This window comes from Motacilla alba, chromosome 3 (genome assembly GCF_015832195.1).
Source record: "Motacilla alba alba isolate MOTALB_02 chromosome 3, Motacilla_alba_V1.0_pri, whole genome shotgun sequence".
Classification (NCBI taxonomy): Eukaryota; Metazoa; Chordata; class Aves; order Passeriformes; family Motacillidae; genus Motacilla; species Motacilla alba.
The window spans coordinates 84,296,507-84,317,924 of NC_052018.1; the positions used below are offsets into that span (position 1 = coordinate 84,296,507).

The 21,418-nt window shown below is 33.4% G+C and overlaps 1 protein-coding gene across 6 annotated transcripts in view; it reads right to left on the reverse strand.

Annotated features, from left to right (window-relative positions):
- The window catches only part of KIF6 (kinesin family member 6), a 154,855-nt gene that overhangs the window by 100,646 nt on the left and 32,791 nt on the right, over nucleotides 1–21,418 (reverse strand). For all 6 annotated transcript variants that reach the window (XM_038132387.1, XM_038132383.1, XM_038132385.1 and 3 more), the window contains 4 exons: nucleotides 19,858–20,064; nucleotides 14,810–14,953; nucleotides 10,472–10,558; nucleotides 7,320–7,423 (listed from right to left, as the gene is read on the reverse strand). In XM_038132387.1, the coding sequence (XP_037988315.1) occupies nucleotides 7,320–7,423; nucleotides 10,472–10,558; nucleotides 14,810–14,953; nucleotides 19,858–20,064 (542 nt within the window). The remainder of the gene's footprint in view (nucleotides 1–7,319; nucleotides 7,424–10,471; nucleotides 10,559–14,809; nucleotides 14,954–19,857; nucleotides 20,065–21,418) is intronic.

A 21,418-nucleotide genomic window follows, 5' to 3' on the forward strand; every position in this document is an offset into this window, starting at 1 on the left:
CTCTGTCATGAGCAAAAATCCTAGTTTATGAAAACTAGGCTGCTAACAAGGCAGCTAATGAAGAATTTGTGGTAATTAGAGAGTTCATTTTAATTAAACAAGTTTGTTTACCTTGACTTTGCAAGTTTTCCTATTGGTGACATAATTGGTATCAATTTGTTTTAAAATACATTCATTCAAAAATTATCATTAAGTTTAATAATGATGTCTATATTGTTTAAATAGGAACACCACATCTCTACAAGTTTTATGAATCCATTGATCTAAAAGATGCATGACAGTGGTAGCAGAACAACTATTACATTTAGGAACAGATACCCTGAAGCTAAGTTAGCTTCAAGTGTGCATTAGCATGGGAAGACCACGGAGATTCAAAGTAGTGGATTCTATGAATAATGCTATGGAATATAGGGGAAAAAAGGAAAGATATTTCCAGGCATTGCTGTGAATGAAATGACAGAAGGTAAAAGGGCACAGAATACAACCAGCTTGCCCTGAGAAGAGCTGTTATATATTACCGACAGGTAGTACACATGACAGCATAACTGACATTTATAGAGGATAATGCTGTATGCTGTGTCCAGAAATAACTGCTTAACCCCTCATTTAACAAAAGTGCGTTAACTCCTGGGTGAAATAATAATAATTCAGGTAACTAAATAGTGGAAGCAGTTACACAAGCCTTCGTATAATCCCTTAAGTAGATATTTCATGCAATAGTTTTATTGTCATAGCCCTGGTATAGGCTGCATTGATTTGGTTCAGTCTTAGACCAGGGTAGTAAGAAAGAGCAGTAAGCCTTTGAGTGTCTTACGTTTCTACAGTCTGGAAGATTTATACAGTTTTAAAAAATATCTATATAGTGCTCTAACAACTATGTATTACAGAAGACTCTTCTGAACTAGATGGCTACCATGTGGCAAACAGATGTAAGATGAGTTTCTACACAGTTGAAAAGCATTCATTTCAATGATGAAATGCACACAGCTCTAAATCTTTGTATCAGTAAGAAAAGGAGTGATTTGGACTACACAGTAAAAAGACCAAGACCAGTTTATGAGAGAAAAAGGTGCCTACTACCTGTAATTCTACACATGCAATTTTTTTTTTCAGAGAAGAAACATGTCAAGTAGCTTGCTGAGTAGATGATTTCCTTCTTCAACAGCACTTTATAAAAACAATCCAAAAGCGCATACAGAAAGGAATGTTACTCACTGCCAGCTAATATTTGTGGCCATAACAGTAGTTAAGTTCTAATCACTGGAGTATATCTAAAAGTAGCAAGAGAAAACCAACCTTTAGTTTATCAAAATTTAAAAAAATCAAAATATCTACAAAGTGGGAAGAACTTGAAATAAAATTAAAGTACATAGGACAAGCATAACAGCAATTCAAAGAAGCCAGAAGTACTCATATGGATGAACACCAAGATAATCCTACAGTATAGAAGACAGAAGTAGTTAAAAAAACTCTGTAAAGTATCACTGGTTATTACTTCTAAGCTCAAAAGAAAAAGACTATCAGAAAGTATTCAAAGTTCCAAAAGATGCAAACAGATATTTAGTGGTACCTTCAGAATAACTCACCTGACCAAATATTCAATGAATTTCAGTGAGATTAAAAAAGTTTCTATGATCACTTTTGGTCATATATATTTGAAAATTGGCTCCAAGATTTTTTCAAACATATAAATAACTAACTGAAGCTATGCTACATTTTCTCCATATACCTCACTAATACATGTTTCTTTCACTATTACTGTTGAAACCATAGAACATTAGATGACCGACCAGTATAATTTTGAACACTAAAAAACAGGACACAGTATTTCCCACCCCCATGCTGAAACAAACTTGCTGTCCTTTGAAAAGAACTTTACAGTTTATTATCTCTGAATAGTTTCAATGTAAATGGTCATCTGTTTAAATAAGGCTTTTCCCCCCTGCTTTCAGGGGCCTTGGAACAAAAAGTAGGATCTCTGAAAATTATTTGCACTTTAAGGATGCAGCTTAGGTACATGCATTAGGAATCTGAACTATCTCTGCTGTTGCTACAGATTTCATAACATGTAGGAGAAAATATGTCCTCTACAAAAATACATTTATTTAAGAGCATTCTAAATTGGGAATCTAAGCAAGCAGTTAACATGAGACATCTTAAGACTACTTTATAGCTAAGGTAGCTTGTTTTCTCTTGAATATTGCCTAGACAGTTCCTGTCGGTCAATCTGCTAACTTCTACACAGCTCTATGGTCTGCAAAACAGTGTTGACAAAAGGCAAGGTGATATGCCTTTATTTCTTCCACCTTGCAAATGAAATTGAACACTGACATCAGCAAATAAGAACATTTGCTCTGCTTTGTAAAAGAAGCCATTTGTTCAACAGCTTAACTGAGTAACTGTTAAAGGTCTGTATTGTACAACAGTGCAATATTGTTAATACTATGATAGCATACAGATGTCACTATGTTGAAACAGAACAAATGAAAGACAGAAATAATGAGATCTCCAGGACTTAAGTAAGATGAACAATATATGACTGTTGAAGTAAAAAATAGAAGTGTCTGTAATAACATATGTATCTGAAAGAAATAAGGTAAAGTTATTAATTTATTAAAGTGCTAAGCCAGTACTTCCGGTCCTGTTCTTAGAGATTTCCAGCTGGCAAAAGCTCTGGAAGCGTGGGTGCTCTGGAACATAGGATGTTGATTTGAAATCCTGACTTTCTGGGCACATACTGAAAATTGCTAGTGAGCTCATTTATATTATTTAAAAAAAAAATCACAAATTATTCAAACAAAACGGACTTTCCCTTTTACTTTTGGCATACAATTCACAAAAAAAAAAAATCATTTGAAGGTAATTTAATTCTATTCTAAAGCATAATGCTGAAACCTGAAAGAGTACAATTTCCTTGTATTTGGGATGCACAATGTTATTTTCTACTTTTTAAAAATAGTTCAAAGAGCTCCTTTTCTAATTTTTTCCCCCTTAAATATAAAACTAATTCTTCAGCTCAAAGAAATATTTAGATCAGCCTTTTACTGCTGAGGAAATAGAAGGTAAGATCCAAAGCAAGCAATTCAGATTTTGGAAGCATTTTATGAACTACATTCTGAACCACTTATGTAGTCCAGCTGAATTTTTTAAGCTTTACTTTTTAGATAAACAAAATGAGAGCAGAATAATTAATTTATGTTAAACATTTATGAGAACAAACTAATAAAATCAAAAAGATGACACAGTAATGCAAGTGCTCACCATTTAACACAGAATTCTGAATTCCAGACAGCTGTAGCTTTAGTCACACAACTGATAAGGTGCATCATATTATAATTTACCATTCCCAAGAAAAGTCAAGAGCATTTGTTTTCCATTTTGTTTTAAACTTAGTGAATGGTAATGTGACATTGTAGCAATTATGAGGAAAGCCTATTTGACAGACTTGTTCCTTCCATTAAATGAAAAAAAACTAAAATAAATCCCTGAAGAATTTTGATTTTTGAAGGAAAAAACAATAAAGAATGAAAATCAGCTTATTCATATGCTACCTGCAAATATTTAGCAATCCCAACTGCATTAAGTAGCCTATCAATTTCCTCTGGAATGCACTGAATGTAAACAAGTAGAATGAAGGTCATTGTTAGAAGAAATGCTCAGTATTTCTTGACTTAGTAAGTAAAGAAACATACAAAATATAATTTTCATATATCATTAACACTTATTTCCTGGGCAATCACTAACACCTAGATCCTGCAACATATTTAGAGAGCAAAAAAACCCCTATGCAATACCATGAGCATTGTGTTAGACTAAAAAATACTGGATTTACACGCATACCACTGGACTTGTTTTCATTTTGGCATCTGTTTTCTACTGAAAAGTGCCTGAGATAAAGCATTATGGGGGACAAAAACAATAAATGTGTACTCATGGAGTTTCTCACTGACATGTTTTGTACCTTTGACCATCTGTGCTCAGCATCAAAGAATTAAAAAAAAAAAAAGATCAGAATACTTTCAGCAGATCAATTTTGCTGTGACTTCTGTTAAAATACATATGATGAATCAAAAAAAGAATTAAAACACATCCATTTTTTATAAGACTGTCCTTTGTAACAGTTCTCCTTACTAGTCAATTATTTGCAATAAAATTAACCACAGTTAGACTTCAGTAAAAGTCTAAGAATTTGGAAAAGAACTATATAAACTTGAATTATTTACATATATATATATATATATACACACACACACACGATGAGATATAGTTTATTTAAGTTTAAACAGAAGATATCCTAACTCAGCAAAAATGTCTAAGTAAGATTTGAAATCCATAATGACCTTAGACTTTCCTCTCTGACATTTAAGAACAGCATCAATAATAAAAACAATAATAATAAAATAATCCCCTACAACACTAGTGCTTTAAGAATCATTCTTGGGTGGCCACTTGAAATAAAGCATGACAGAGTATGTTGCATTATCACCTATACTATGTTTCTTTTCTTCTTCGCCCTGTCATAACAAATGGATCTGTATGGCTCCTGATAAATAATATTATTTAGGTTTCATTATAGATGCAAAACCAGATGCAAATCCCAACATAGACATTTTCCACTAATAGTCAATCATGATTTTATCAGCCATCATCCAGGTCCATACTTCTGTTTGGACTACTCACTTGTATATTTATTCTTTAATGTGTACAAACTCTCCAGATAATGAGTAGCTCCAAGCTCAGATGGCCAGTCCCAATAAACAGAACTGTCATGGAGATTTGCTGTTATGTGTTGATAGACTGTAACTGGAGACAGAACACTTAGATGCTATCTGCTGATTGTCATAAATGCTCAGAACATTTATGGACCTCAAGCTCAGACATGTAAATCAGCATGGTCACAAATGTTATTGCCGTATGAAAGCAAGCTCAAAAAGTATAAACGTTCAAAACCACAAAAATATGCTTTAATTGAATTAGTGGCTTTTTATACTATCATTTCATTATATTTTCATTTGGGTGTTTGAGCTGCATCAGTTGTTTATCTGTGAGCATTCTGTTTGCATGAACACAGACAAATACAAAACTCATAAACACTGACATTTGGTACTTTCCTTCCAAATTGTTCCAAATTACCTTCCAAATTGTTCTAGAAAAGATTGACTTAGCTTTCAACATTCCATTCAACTGCAGCCCAAAGTACTAACAAGCCAGTCTGATTCATGTATGTGACAGTTATTCTCTAACACTCTCTTTGCCACTCTGGTTGAAAAAACTACATATCCAACTTTTTTTTTTTCACTTTAAAACATATTAAGAAAACAATCCCTGAAAAATGCTATTATATGGCATTGATGGCTGATGAAGTTAATTGTTTGAGGCCCTTCTTGTTTAGTATTGATCCTCAGGAAAATTATTATATCCCAGTCAGCAGTACTTAAGTGTTATTCCATATTTTAATTCCATAGCATTTGTTCCAAGAAAGAACTTAATTTTGAAACAATGAATACATGAGCTACACAAGCCTAAATAAATAAATATAAATGATAAATTTAGAAACCCTAAAATTTTGCATTGACATAATGTAGCTGAGGTCCTTGAAAGTTATTTCTCATTGTGTGACTTAATACAGGTAAAAATTCATAAAAGTCTTCACCCTGCTTCTTTCTGGAGCAGTGGGATGCAAAATTCCCTGTTATGAGCTCAGAAGAACCCTCTTCTGATACTGCAACACACTATGTATTGTGCCACATAGATAAAAAGGAGAAACAAAACTAATACACTTTTCAGTCACATTTCTGAAATCAGACCTCCCAGAGGTATGCTATAGTGCAATTGTATGCAGATGGTACATTCCTACCTTTGCTTTGCATAATCATAATGAAAAATATAATCAACCATTAATCCATTACTATTTATAACCTATTCCTATTTATAAGACTGCCATTTCCATGACAAAAAGGTAAAAATCTTACGAAATAAGATTTGTGATTATGGTCTTAGAAAACCCAAACGATTTTCAAAACCCCAGCTTCTCTATACAAAGTAAGCAGCTAACAAGATCACAATGGAAAACTTATGTGACAGATTTTTACAATAAGGCTATGAAAGCACTTATTTAAACCAACATATAAATTATTTAAGTATGTCTGAATAAAATCACTGAAAGTCAGTCATCTTTTGAAGATTAAAAAGGCTTATTTTTATCGCTCTGCCAGGGTAAAAAGAAACTAATAATGGCATTTAATTCTGCGTATAATGAAAAAGAAAGGTACTTTTCTTTCAATGGCTAGTCTTGATCACATCTAGTGCTACTCGGCAATGTTATTTGTGCATTTGACTCTTGTGTTTGGGCAGATGATAAATATATATTAACTCTGTAGGAACTGCAGGGACATTTCTGGTTAGGAGACTATATTGTTAACTGCTGATGTAAATGATTAATGATGACAACAATCTACATGAGAAATTCAAGGTTCAAGGGAGCAGCTTGTCCTCATATCTCTAGACTCTCCTGTATGTCAGGGGAAATTGATAGCACTGGTAGTTGTCCTCTGGAGCAGTCCCTCGAAAAATTAAAGACTAAATATTCCCACAGCTTCAATTTGGTTACTGTCAATGTACTAATCAAACAAAGTTAGGCAGTTACTTCTTTCTTTACAGAGTTGAAGTACAGTAATGAAATAGTTCCATACCACAGAATCAATTTTTCAAGCCTAGAAATTGAATCCAGTTATTGCGAACATTTAGACCAGAGTAAATACATCATGTTTAGAAAGTTCCTATATGCTGTACTGAACTGTTACCAAAAGCTGCAGAATGTTACAATATTTACATGAATTAATAGTATATTTCAACAGCATGTTCAGTTAAAAAAAAAAAAAAGAATATTTGGCTTTAAGACACTGATAATTGTGGATCCAAAATGTGAGATTTCTTTTGGTTTATCTCAAACTAACGCTGCAGTGGGATACATCTTAGCACAAGAATATTTTTTGAAATCTACTCAGATTGCATATCCAGTTTTGAGAGAAACTGTTTTTCATTCTGCCCTATTATACAACACTTCTTTTTGCCTGGCATTTGACATTCCCATCCTTTGCGTTTACTTCACTTCCTCAATGCTGAGGCTGCAAAAACACAGCCAGCAGCCTCTTAGAGCTTTTCATGGAAATCTGCCATTCTAAACTAGCACCTAACTCCCCTTCATTATTCACAAGAAGTTTAAAACCCTGAGATGAATTTAAATATTTATGCCAATCAAGAAACGGATGAAAAGTATAATAATAAAAGAAGAAAATGAAAACAATGTAAGACATTACTGAAGTAGCTCTTCTTGGGAAAGCTCTGATGTTCTTTGCTTGCCAGTCACCAGCGCCAACTCATCCTTCAAATCCTGGATCTCCTTTTTCAGCTGGACAATCATCTACAAATAGCAAGACATAAAAAAAGCATCACCTACAAATTAATAGTTAGCTTATGATTTTTTCAGTAGAAGGTTAAGTTTAGGTAAATATACTTTAGTTTTCTCTTTTTTTAAACAAGATGTCTTTTCTAAAAACTATCAAAATGCCTTAAATACACCAAGCAACTTTTTTTTTTCACTTTTTCCGTTTATAAACCCAAGAAAAGTCTTCCAAATTCAGTAAATTCTTGTGTTAGAAGACTTGGCTTCTACAGAAAGAGTTCAAAAGATATTTTGCAATAGAGAAATACTATTTGACATAGGAATAAAAAGAGTTTCTCTGATTCATTAGTTTTGCCTCTTAATAATGAAAACACATTTAAGAACTGACATCTTTGTTAGAGTAAGGGCAACTACACAACAAAAGTGATTTTTTTGCTTTCCCTTATAGAAACAGAAATTTCAAAGCAATATCATAATTTTATGTGACATCTCATGTCACATTTTGCTATCATTAGAATTATTGCAGTTGCTAGCAACAAACTGATGGCATGAAGCAACATAATGAAATTAAATTGTATTAATGAATACAATTTAATTATCACAGTAATCTGATAATATTACATGGAAAACTTAACTAGATTTTTAAATTCTAGGAAGCCATTGTCAGAATCTGTACTTTGGGAATAAATGTCTGTATAAAACCAAATTTTACTAATCATTAAACTCTCAAAACCAAATTCTACAAAGCACGGCAATACGCAAATACCTAAGTCTAAGACATGAATGAGTACATTCTTGGACACTTCATGGTCGATTATTTAATGAAGCCTCCTTTTATATGGTTCAAATGTATCAGTATGCCAGTGATACTTTTAGGTGGATTTGCATACACTGATTCTGTGCGCAGAATACGTTTCCAAGAGAAGAGTGTTTTCAAGGAAAATTAATCACTTTTGACTGCATTCTTTCCAGTAATGAGATTGTTGAAATTGATGATATATTTTCACTGCATATTAAAACTCCTTCAAACATTTCTATTTCTATTAATGGTTAAATTTAATCAGAACTTTCTTAGTTTTTACTTTGAAAACCAAATTATTTTAAACATGCATGTGATTACTTCTTTTAACTCTAAACCTATAGCTTATAGGGTTTTTTAACAATAAAGTAATGATTTTTTTTACAATAAAGTATCAAAGTCTAACTCAGTATTTTATATAATAGTCTCCTAAAATTATGACTGCTAATTAGAGAAGTTGCAAGAACACTTAGAGAATGTTGCAGGCCAAACATTTTACCCTAATTTTATATTGCCCCATTTTGGTGCCACACCCCACTGTAGTTTTGCCTCTACTGAGTCAAGAAAATTAAATTTGCGGCTCAAGTGGAATATGGTAGACCGCTGAATCACAGTAACATCTCTGTTCAATGTCCAAGTTTGTTAGGATGGTTAACTTCAATCTGAGCAAAACAGACATCCCAATTTCAGGATATGGATAGATGATTAATTTTCAAGTATTATTAAGACAAACAAAAATCTACAGAAGCAAAATAACTTCATTTCTATTTTTACATGAACGACAGAAGAAATGAGGTTTAATTCAACACCTCGATTTTCAGCTTAAATTATGCCCTTTAGCCATGAGTGAGAGAGGTTCAAAGATGAGTCACTTAAAAGTATAACAGGTTCAAATTCATTTTCTTATTATGATAAAAAGTCAGGAATTCTCCATTATGAAGAATAAAGTTTACACAAGAATCTGACTTAACTCAAATCCACCAAGAGGTATTGTGAACACCCTTTATAAAACATGCATTCAACTCACAGATGATAGATACTGACAATAAATTATGTTTTGATTTTTCATAAAATTAATATTATTTTATTACAATAAAATTTTATTTTATAAAAAAATCTTAAATCCAGCACTTTGAATAATAGAGTTGTACCCTGGGAATATATTTAAGATGGGCAAAAAATTACATAATGAGCACAGGGTCATATAAATTCAAGGTACTTGTGTTCCCCTGCTTTTTCCACAAGAGGGGATGGTTTTCTAACTCTCACATGTCCACGTTTGCTTTACTTGCTAAATGATCCTGCAGAGCAAGACATACCAAACTCGTGGAGTATAACTCCACAGGATGTAGTAAATGTTCAGGAGCCTGCATGTGCTTTACCACAATCAAAGCTTTCTCTGGCCATGGAAGAAATGCTTTGCATGATTTGCTACTAGAAAGTCTATGTAGAAAAGAAAAGAAAACAGACACATAGAAATGAAGAAGTTGTTAAATGCTTATTGGGTTTATTTTTTGGCCTTTTTTAAAACTCTGTGATACTACTGCTATTAGAAATTACTTGCAAAGAAAAATGAAATAAACAATAATAATGAAAAAGAAAACCAGCTGAAAACCTGACAAGGATCTTCTATTCCCTTTGAAAGTCAAGAAGAAGAGACAAGAAAAAATAAAAGCACAATTATTAACAGTAACTGAAATATGCTAATTACCATCAAGTAACAATGAATAAAATCATTAGTTACATAATTAGCTATTTCTGTCTCCTTTGCTTGTTTCCCTCTTTTTTCCTAATGGTAACTTCACAGAGTTCTTCCTATCTAAAATGTTCCTTGAATCAAGTAAATGAAGGATTTGGTATATTTCTCAGTTTTTTAATACACAAATTGTTTCAGTGTAGCTGTGTGACTAGCAATCTTAGTACATTCTGAAAGTTTTAGAACCATCCAATAATCTCTGACTATGATTTAGGAATTATCACACTAAAAACAACACTAAGATAATAATGAAAGTGACCATTTCTGCTCAGATGCTTTAAGAGTTGAGAAAGCCTTTAGAGATTTGATAAAGATCCACTTAATTATAATTGTGTCCAAAAGAAAAAAAGTTAACATGGCAGTTATTTTAAAGAAAAAAAGTTGGAGCTTGCATCTGAAAACAATTTAATCGGACATTTCATTATAAAATCCCCACATCAATTTGACTGCTATCGATTAATAAAACTTAAACCAAGCAATCTCCTTCCCTCTGTCCCCAGACAGTTCTCACCAATCTGGGGTCAATTTCTTCATTAAGAACTGCTTCATTCTTAATAAGAGCAACTCGCTGTGCAAATCTGCAGGTTGATATAGATTCCTGGAAGAAAAATTAAAAAAAAAAAAAAGAGAGAGAGGAGAGAATTCTGATTATCTTTACACCACATAGCCAGACCTCTAACGAAGCCATTAAACTACGTTTCCATTTTTTGAGTATGTTACAGAAATATTCTATCATTTCCCATTCCAAAACAACAATACTGAATGGAAATTAGGTTAGCATATTAATGACAGGAGAACATCAAACTATTAAATCACAGGACATATTTTACTGATAATTTATCCCCTGACCAATTGCGTTTCAGGTAACAGCTGGAACTGTAGGATAACAAAGCCATGCTACTCAGAACACAATAACCTTTGAATGATGAGAAAAAGGGAAAACTAATAAAAGTTGGGGTTTTGCTGTTGTTATTTTAGTTTTGGTTGGTTGTTTTTTTAGTGAAAAGGGGACTAGGTAAAAGTCCCCTTTATTTATGTAAAAGAAACTGGGGAAAAAAAATGGAGGAAAGAATAGTGGAAATCCAGGACAACTGAGAAACAAGTTAGGAAACTTGAAACTGGGAAGCATACAGGAGAACTGTGATACCACATAAAAATCTGTCAGATGAGCTAAGACAGGGATCAGCAGGAATGAAAGGCAGAAAAAAAAAAGGTACAAGACTGAATTAGTTGGGGAAACTCTGTGACAGCCATTGTGCACTCCCATCTAGCGCACAGGGAGAAATCAAAGATGCTGATAAGTGTTGTTCTCACATTCCAGATCAGCTGATATTTAAATGCCAGACCCTGCTATAAGACTTATATATTTAATGAAAAAAAACTGAGCACCTGTCTCCAGTTTGGTCAAGTAATAAAACACAGAATACTAGCCAGTAGTCATAGAAATTCAAATGATGCTCGAGAAACTGTATGATAAACCCTTATGGGATGCGGCAGCCTGCATTTAAAAGAGAATTTGTTAGCCCCTAAATTAAGTCAAGACTGTAACAGAAATGATTTTCAGAATGGAAGTAATTCTGCAGTTTTCAGTCCTCCAATATAGGAAAGCACCAGTTTAAATGTTATGTTCATACAGCTTTTTCTACACAACTTCTGTCTCTTTAAGTGCCTGGAGGTTTCGGTTTGGAACCCTCAATAAGGGTTACATGAGGAAAGATGATTCTTGCTAAAGACACAGGATATACACAGAGAATCAAGGGGAAGGAAGGCCTTACAATTAATAGAGTTGCACACTGTATTAGTTAGGCTCTATATTTGCCTCTGCTGTTCCTTTGCAATGATGATCAGCCAAGGTGATTTTAATTAAGTTCTATATGTATAGTAAGTACAGTTATATGTACAGTACACATACCTACATTTCCACTAGATCTCTTTCCCCTGTTTAGTGTGCAGCACATATTAAATTAATGAGTAGGTAATCAATTCAGTTCTCAATGATCAATATGCTAGTTTACAATTTGTTTATTCCATGCCATCAAAATGGCAATCAAGTCAGACATCTAATTTCCTAAACATTTTATATCATGCTTATCATCACAGCACCTCAGGGCTTTAGAAGGATTAATCAATCACTTTTCTGCAAGTGTATGTAATGATTACACTTAAAAGAATGGAAACTGAAGTCAAAAGTACCAAAAAATTATACTCAATTGCTGTCATTGTATGATCTACTGTTCAAAATAGCTTCCATTCTGCTTCAGTTACAGCTATATTGAATAATGTATTTACAATTCAGAATCATCATCTTCATTCAAGCACTCCAAAAAAATTGATGTAGTGACTTAAGAAATTCTGCACAAACTCATTGGTAGAAGTAGGAATATAATCCAGTTCTCTAGGATAATAATTTATTTGTCCTCTTCATATGAGTGCCCTTTCTTACTCTGAATTTTCTGCCTCATTATTTTCATTCCAAGAAACAACACTAGGTCCTTCAGAAAGTAGCTTTTATTGTACAACTTCAATTCATACTGCAGGTAGTTCTATCTTGTGCATAATTTGTGAGTGAAATGTACACCCAATGGAAAAACAAACCAACATGCAACCCTAACATAGCTATGGATAATGACTCATGCACCTATCCTAATTCTGACATTTTCTGATGATTAGCAATTTACTTACCTTTTTATATTATTCAGACATTTTAGCTTATCATCCAACTGTATTATTTGGACATTTCAGATTTTGAGGAGCAAGGAAGGGATTTTGTTACTTTGTTGGGTCTTTTTGTTTGTGGTTTTTTTTGTTTGTTTGTTTTTGTTTTATTTTATTTTATTTTTGGGAGGACCAAAGAATAAGATCTGCATTGTAAATAGTATATGTTAAAGCAAGAACATGAAAATTTTCATAGCTTGTATTGGATAATTGCTTGATCTAAATATTTCAAAAATAGAAATCTAGAACACAATGTGAGATACACCTGATGAACTGAATCTTACAGAGCTTAAAATAGAATTAACAAACTTACCCAGCTGCCTTTGTAACCAGACAATATGTTTGCATAACTACGTTTGCAAGTCTGAACAGTATGTTTCCATTTAACAGCAAAGTCTACTTCTCTAAAGGAAAAGTCCACAAGATGAAGTATGGTTTGAGTATAGTATTTTCCACAGAAAACATTCTTAGACTAAATAGTTTTTCTTTTCTTGCTTATTCATATTAGAATGCTTTTACGTTAGGAAAATCAGGAAATAAACCGATTATAAATGGCTTTGAGAAGTGTTCTATGTACTCACATTGCTACATGTTCTAGAATAAGATAGACTAGACTACTTCAGTTGGGAGAGACTTACAATGATCAGCTTGTCCAACTGATCCAGCCTGACCAAGTTAAAGCACATTGTTAAGGGCATTGTCTAAACATCTCTTAAACAGGTGACAGCTTGGGGCATCAACCACCTCTCCAGCCTGGTCCAGTGTTTAATATTTCTCAAAGAAATGCTTCCTAATGTCCAGCCTGAACCTCGCCTGGCATATCTTTGAACCATTCCCACACAATCCATCACTGGATACCAGGGAGAAGAGCTCAACACCTCCCTCTCCACTTTCCCTCCTCAGGGAGATGCAGAGAGGAATGAGGTCACCCTCAGCCTTCTTTCCTCCAAACTAGACAAGCCCAAATTCCTCAGCTGCTCCTCACAGAACACTTTTTCCACACTTTATCCAGCTTTGTTGCCCTCCTCTGGCTGCACTCAAGGACCTTCACATCCTTCTTAACCTGTGAGGCTCAGAACTGCACACAGTGCTCAAGGTGAGAATAGTAGACAGCAGGATAATCGCCTGTTTTAACCTGCTGGTTGTGCTGTGTTTGATGTATCCTAGGATGTGGTGCCCTCTTGGGTGCCAGGGCTCACTGCTCCTCTGACCAGCACCCCTGGATCCATTTCTGCAGGACTACTTTCCATCCACTGGTCTCCCAAATTAGGCTTGTGTTGGGCATTACTCCAATATAAATGCAAAACTCGTTAAATTTCATCCTAATAATCACAGCCTAATGTTCCAATACATCAAGATCCATCTGCAATGCCTTCTGTCCCTCAAGAGAGTCAACAGCATCTCCCAGTTTAGCATCATCAGCAAACTTGCTAGTGGGCCATTCAACTCCTGCATTCAAATCATTGATGAATGTACTGAACAGAACTGGCTCTGGAACTGAACCTTGAGGAATATCATTGCTGATCATCTCCAGACAGATATAGCCCCATTCACTACAGCCCTTTGATAAAAACTACAGACCCATTTGTAAAAAATGAGAAAACATCACTGCACGTAATTCCAGTGCAGGAAATTGGTGACAGGACACAAAATATTTGAAAAATTTCCATAAATCCCAAACCATCCCCCCAATTCCCTTTCTTTCCTAGTGAACTCTCCATTTGTCTACCATAATCTATAAAATCTTGACTCCAAAGAAGTCTAACAGGAGTTCTGCCAAGGTTTTAAGTGGAAATGCACTTTTATAACTCAAAAATTTATTCACCAGGAAATCAGTAAATTGAAAAAGAAGAGTAGTTCATCACTAGGTGCAACTCATTTCCCAACTGCTACTTGACTTGAGATTACTTAGAGAAAAGCACATTTTTCTAAAGGATTTGTTTATATCATACAGAAATTTTCATTGATTATCTATTTTTATTCTAAATTATGTCCTAGAAATAAAATTAAAATGTCCTTTTAAAAGGATAAGAATAAAAGCTTACGCACTTGAATTTTAATCTATACTAAAAATCAAAAGAGCAGGATCTATAGAGAGATGACAAGATTTTTGTTCAAGATAGAAATAACATACATCTATGTTTCTTTTGTCCATAGCAAGCATTGCTATCATGGTGGTCATGCAGTTTCCTCCCAGGCTATCTCTTAGCACTGAGGTCATCATAGAGTTTCGGTAAGGAATGTGGGACCGGTTTTTCTCTGCAAGGGCAATTATTACCTGAAACAATAGCAAAAATAAAAGACTTAAATTTATATGTCTCTTAATATTTGACATATAAAGAACATATCCAACATATAAAACATACAAAGAACAAATCCAGTCTGCTCAAGAACTTTTGACACAACAAAACTGCACCCCACTGTTAGCTGCAAACCTACTGGCTTTATTGAAAGAATTCCCAATTAAATTTCAGCATGTTTATATGTCTTTGTAGGATCTGGACCTGAAAGACCAAATACATTAAATTTTATCATGCCCTAGCCTTACAGTCTCTCAGCAACACGGAAACTGAACATGATAAACTCAAACACACAGGTTTTCCTAAGACACAGGAACCTAATGAAAATCTTCCTCATACTTTTTTGTCATGACTACAAAATACAGATAGTATTAAAGTAAAAACTTCCTCAATATTTGCTAAAGCATGCTTTAAAAATTACACATTCTTAAAACATGCGCTTCTTAATGGGCCAATACATTTATTTCTGAGAAAATGTCTTGGAAAGCAAAGCACAAATAAAAGGGTGCATGATTACAACGTACTGCTGGAAAGAAATTATTCCGTTTAGAATATATGTGCCCTGGCCAAAAAGGAAATTGTACACCTACTATTCTCAGTTTCCCTCCTCAGCTGTTTACATTATGGGACCTAATTATTAAATAAAAAGCTAGATTACCCCATGATGTCCTGTGATATAAAAGATGTGAACTGTTACCTGGCCAAGTACTGTACTGAAAAACTTTAGCTATATGAGCTGTGCAAGCTCTCCTTAATGATTAGGAGTTGTTTTTTTCTTTAATAAATGTTACATATCAGTGTATATTTTGTTTATACTACACTTAAAAAAACTGCTATTTTAGAAAATTTAGTAGTGACTTTTTTGTGGCATTAGTTTCTCTTAATGGTCTTCAGAAAGTTAAAAGTTAAAACTATAAATCTTACACTGGCAGCCCCGAGAGACACAAATGCACAATAAGAAAATTACTGTCTTGTATAGGAATCTGGAAACCCATTCCTGGATCAAGGTTTTCAAATCTCATATGTTACAACTTGTTATATAGAAACATGTTAAAACTTCGATATTGCCCAGAAACCTCATACTAGTCTAGCACATACATTAATAAGCACATTTTCAGCCTCTGCCACACAGAGACTATAAATGGAATAGACAAGATGAGAAAAGAGCTAGAGAGAAGATATGTTATTTCCATTAAAAATGGGAACATGGTTAGAGGGAAGTTAATTTTTTCTGAAATCTGCAGCCCAGATAGAATCTGAACCTTCTCACACTAATGTTGAAAAGCTGTGACCAGCTATCATGATGTACAATGACCCATTGTACTGTCACATGACAGTCCCATAACACAAACTATTTTAGTCTAAAGTCCCATTAGTAAAACTTCATCTCAATCACTAAATAGATCTTTACAATCCAATCAAGTAATCTGGAATAGAAAGAGGAGAATCTGAATACTTTGACAAAGTTACAAAGACCACCTGCACAGAAGCTGAACCTGGATTCTCTAAAAAGGCACCAAATGCGAAAATCAGAAAATGGTCTCATTTAAGAAGGTGTTATTATTCTTTAGATATAAAGAGTTTTTTTAAATAGCTGTAATTTTAAGCTTAATAATGTCACTAAAGCAGAAGGTTTCATTTTGTGTGGGTCAAACAAACCACCCTAAGCCCTAGCTGCTGTCAGAACTCTTGTTGCTTTTTGTGAAATTGAATCCTATATGAAACAGAGCAGGTACAATCACTCACAAATAACTCCATTGACACATGTGGAAACACTTTTAGCACAACAGAAAGTGCAAGACTCGGAAATGATTCTGACATGATATGAAGTGTGCCCAAGTGTCCCTGTTTCCGCCCACATCCTTTGTGCAAGGAACAGATTTGCACCAGTATCTCACACCATCCTGTTCTCAGAGAATCCTCAAGAGACGGGCATTTTGGTGTGCATCACTTGCAGAAACAGCTGTCAGGTACACCTCTATCTTGCTGTTTAGTGTATCACATGCTCTGAAGCCATATTCCTGCTTCAGAGGTCTTCTTTTTGTTTCCCATCCTACTTCCCATTTCTAGTAGAGTTTAGAAGCTTAAACTGTGGTCTTTGCAGAAAAAAAATCAACTAACAAAACAAAACAAAAAACCCCCAAACAAACAAACTATAGAAAAGACCCCTTTGGTAAATTTGGGCACCAACCATCTGCTAATGGATAAAATCTTACAACCTTCTGTAAATGGAACACGTATTAAAAGACAGTTAAACACAATCATTAAAGCAATGAGAACATTGTAACCTGGGGTTTTTTTGGGAAATAATTTCATTATAATGTCAAATCACATGGCAGTATAACTTAATTTGCAACTCTAAAGCTGGTCCAGGATTCTCTATATTTCCATCATAAGGGAATATCTATATATGCACAGTCACATTGCAGTTGTAATTCCAGAACGTGCTAGTACATTTCTCAGACAAAAAAAGCTACCCAGATACAGTACTAAGATCTTCCAAATTCCTGCTATCATTTCAGATCAGCTACATTAAACTATCTTCATTTTTCTCTAGATGTAGAGACCACTTGGAGTAAAAGTGCAGTGGATTTATCTGAAGATTTTTTTTAACATGCTGCTGATATTTAACAAGTAAATCAAGTATGGTAACACAGAACTGTGTTGTTATTGTCATCTTGATACAAAATAATTTAATATGACTATTTTACTGTGAAAAATATTTCAAAATGGCATAAATCAACACTAGACCACCAGTAGATAGCTAAAGACTTGAGAATTTTAATAAAAAAATTAAAGTTTGAAGCATTTGTGCACTTTAATATTATTTATCGCAAGTTCAGAATTGAATGGTTAAATTCTCACTGATTTGGGGGAAAAAGATATTTTTACCGTCTTTGGTGGTCTTCTATTCAATATTAGAAAACATTTATGTTAATACACAATCCCAGACAGAATTCAGCTTGCCTATTTCCAACAGTATTTCTCTAAAATAGGAATTAAAATTTGCATGAAAAAATAATATCTTACCCTGCTAAATACATGAAAATGATAGAATAAATAAAAAGGGATCCTGAGTATAATTTGTATTATTCTGAAGACATCCATTTTAGAGTCACTGATCCTTATCACTTCCCTTGAGTACAACTCATATACAGACATTATTCTTCAAGGTAGAATTTAAAGAAATGAGGGGCATGAAAAAAATCTAGTGTGATAATAAATGACTGACTGCCACCTGCTGTACCTTAAGCTTCTTCTTTTGACAGATCACATATCTCTGATGATAAATTAAATGAAATCCAAGAGATTTGTTTTTGTTAACAGAAAAACACTTAACACAAAACTCAAAAATATTCTCCCCAGCAAGGAGAACAGTTATGTTTCTTAATCATTATTTTAAAGAATTTTGACATATACACACCAACAAAATTTTCAGGTTTAATGATGATTTCCTCAACTGCATATTTTACTAAATAGCACATGTACTATCATGTAAGTTAAAAAGTACAGATTTGAATTTTAGAGTTAAACCTTTTTACTTCTCCATATTATCCTTAATTGTCCCCTAAATGACAGCCTCACTGACCTGCTATGTTTCTACACAAAAATTTTTAAAGAAGCCTTAGGAGAAAATACTGTATTGTACATTGGAATTCCCAAAATAATTAATTTCTGGCAACAGGAACAGTGCATGCTGTACTGTGTAAACAATATTAAATATTTAGTTTTAGGAAGACATTAATTTCTCTTACAGGTGTGAAATCTGAAATGGACACTTGAAAATCTTCAGTGATTGCTTAATAGCACATCACTTACATAAGAGATTTCATTCATTGCCAAGTGTTTCTTACTCTAACTTGGAAAGCATCATAAATATCAACCATATAAAACATGGTAGATCAGAGAGAGATATACATTAAAGCCTTTAATTTTTTAAAAAAATTGTATTAAAATAATTATTTCAATAACTAACTTAAAACGTACCTAATTATTGTAAAACATATTGTTAATAATAATAATCACCATAATTAACCAAATCTTTTTACTGGAAATCTTTATCTCCAAAGTTTCCTTTCACTGCTGCTGTCTGAAGTATTTTTTTTTAATGAATAAGGTTGCTTAGGAGCAATCTATTTGCTCAATATTTGCCTTTTCCAAAGAGGAAAATCAAAAAGCAAAAGTGAAAGAAGGCTAGGGATTTTAGTACACCTTAAATTAAGAGGGTGAATATTTTTAGTAAAAACAACTTAATGACAAAGCTTTGTGGAGATTAATAATAACTAAAACAACAATAATAATAACAATAACAATATCTTATTTATTTACTTATTATTATACTACATCTATTAATACTATTGGTATAAATCCAGTCATGGTAGTCAAATTACCAATGATAACTTCTGTATCAAAAAGATCAAAGATTTAAATTGGTAATAAAAATGTTTTAAATAAAACAACACATGAGAGAAGAGTCCAATAATTTACCATATTACAATGCTTGAACCAAATAAAGCCCAGACACTGTCTTTTCAGTGAAACATCCTGATCCCAGCTGTGGAAGGGGAAGAAGATTATGAAGAACATTTTTAGGAGAAGTATAGCTCAAATCTTGTAGATATCTTTAGTATTCCAAATAAAACAAGAAAAATATTTTGGAAATACTACCCTGTATGCCTACTATATTCCTACTGCTTAATTGTTTAAGTTTGCCCTAAATTAAAATATTTTATTTTAAAGGAAGACACATCAGTGATTAAAAAACCCTGCAATAAATATCCTAAGACTAAGTAAATATTGGAATAAAGCTTTCCAAAACATTGCACATTGTTAAACAGGAACTTAGTAAAGGAAGAAATGTTTTACTCTTTTTCAATTTTACCTGCTCCAAATAATGTAATGACAGGTTGATATATTTCGCTTCTGTGAGTAAGTGGCCTCCAATTCCAGTCTTTGCAACACGTTCTGATCCAGCAAGATCTACTAAATGCAACTTGGAGCGCCGGATAGTCGCAGATCCAGGCTCCTTGCTGGAGATGTGAATAGTGAAAATGCAGTGAGACCGGCTTGACGCTTGATTCATTGGTGTCTACAATGACAGGAAAAAAAGAACTCTCAATGTTCAGTGGATAAATAAATTTAGCTTTTTATAGTTCAGTAATCTGGCAACTGAAATAATCTATCCCATTTTTTAGCTCTTGGACTTTTAATGAACAAGAAAAAAGAACCCAAAAGGATTTACTCAACATTCGTATTCTGGAAAAATACTTGGATATCTTTAATCGAGACAAATTGTACTGTAAGCAATTAAGGTTGGTCCAAAATCCTCTAATATCAGCAAAACAAGTGGCCTTACTACATGAGGAATACTAGAAAAGGACAGCTTGACTGGAGGAAAAGTTACTGAATGCTGATCTCTGAGAACATATTAATTTCCCCATTGGTACTTTTTTTTTTTCCCCAGTAGGTAGCTACCAGTGTAACAAGGACTAGGACTTCCTATAAAGCTTTAGACTTCTGCATTATTACTTTTATGAAAAAATTGTGCTTGGCAAAATCAATATCAGATTTTTAGGTGGTATGACAGACTTTTCATAAAATGTTTGGCTTTAAATATATTTTTTTGGGAATAACTACAGCCACACTTCCTTAATTTAAATCACAGAAAGTCTTGGTCAATTTTTTAGAAATGTGCAGTCTTAGCATGACTTCAGAGGTTTTCTCAATATATTTGAAATGCAGAACCAAAAGTTTTAAACAGCTCTCAGTCATTTTAACCTTAGATTTTAAATTACCATATGCCATCACAGATGCATTTTTATTAAAAAAACATATAAAATATCTTTAAGCATCTAAAGCACCTTTTGTTTAGTCATATCAAGGTATTGTTAGAAACTTAAATCTAAAATTACTCCACATAATCCTTATTTCATAAATAGCTAAAGCTTGAGATAATATATAGAGATTAAAGGTTTAGCATACATAGACAGTATTTTTATTCATAAACTATAACAAGTATTACTACATTGTTCTCAGGACATAAAGGTTGACCCTGCAAAAAAGCAGTGTAGTAAAATAATAAATCAATATTATTGAGTCAGCAACTAAATCTATATTTATTTATAGCTGCTGAAAAAAGTAATAGAAACATCCTGGTTATACTGTCTACATTAATCTCTATCTCTACTTTATTCCTCTGTTATTCTGCAGTAATTTTTTTTATGTAGACCTATCCTGTGATTCAGGATAGGTGATATAGCTGACCAGATATATCAACATATTGCCTTTTTTTTACATAATCTGCTTTAGCCTGCAAGAGTGCAGATGTTAAAATTGCCTGCCCATTGCAGGTACTGAAGGTGTTGTCTTCTTTATCCAGAAAGGACAGCTCTTAACAGAAAGACTACAAACTGAAGAGTCCTTTAACAGGAATCATATGGACC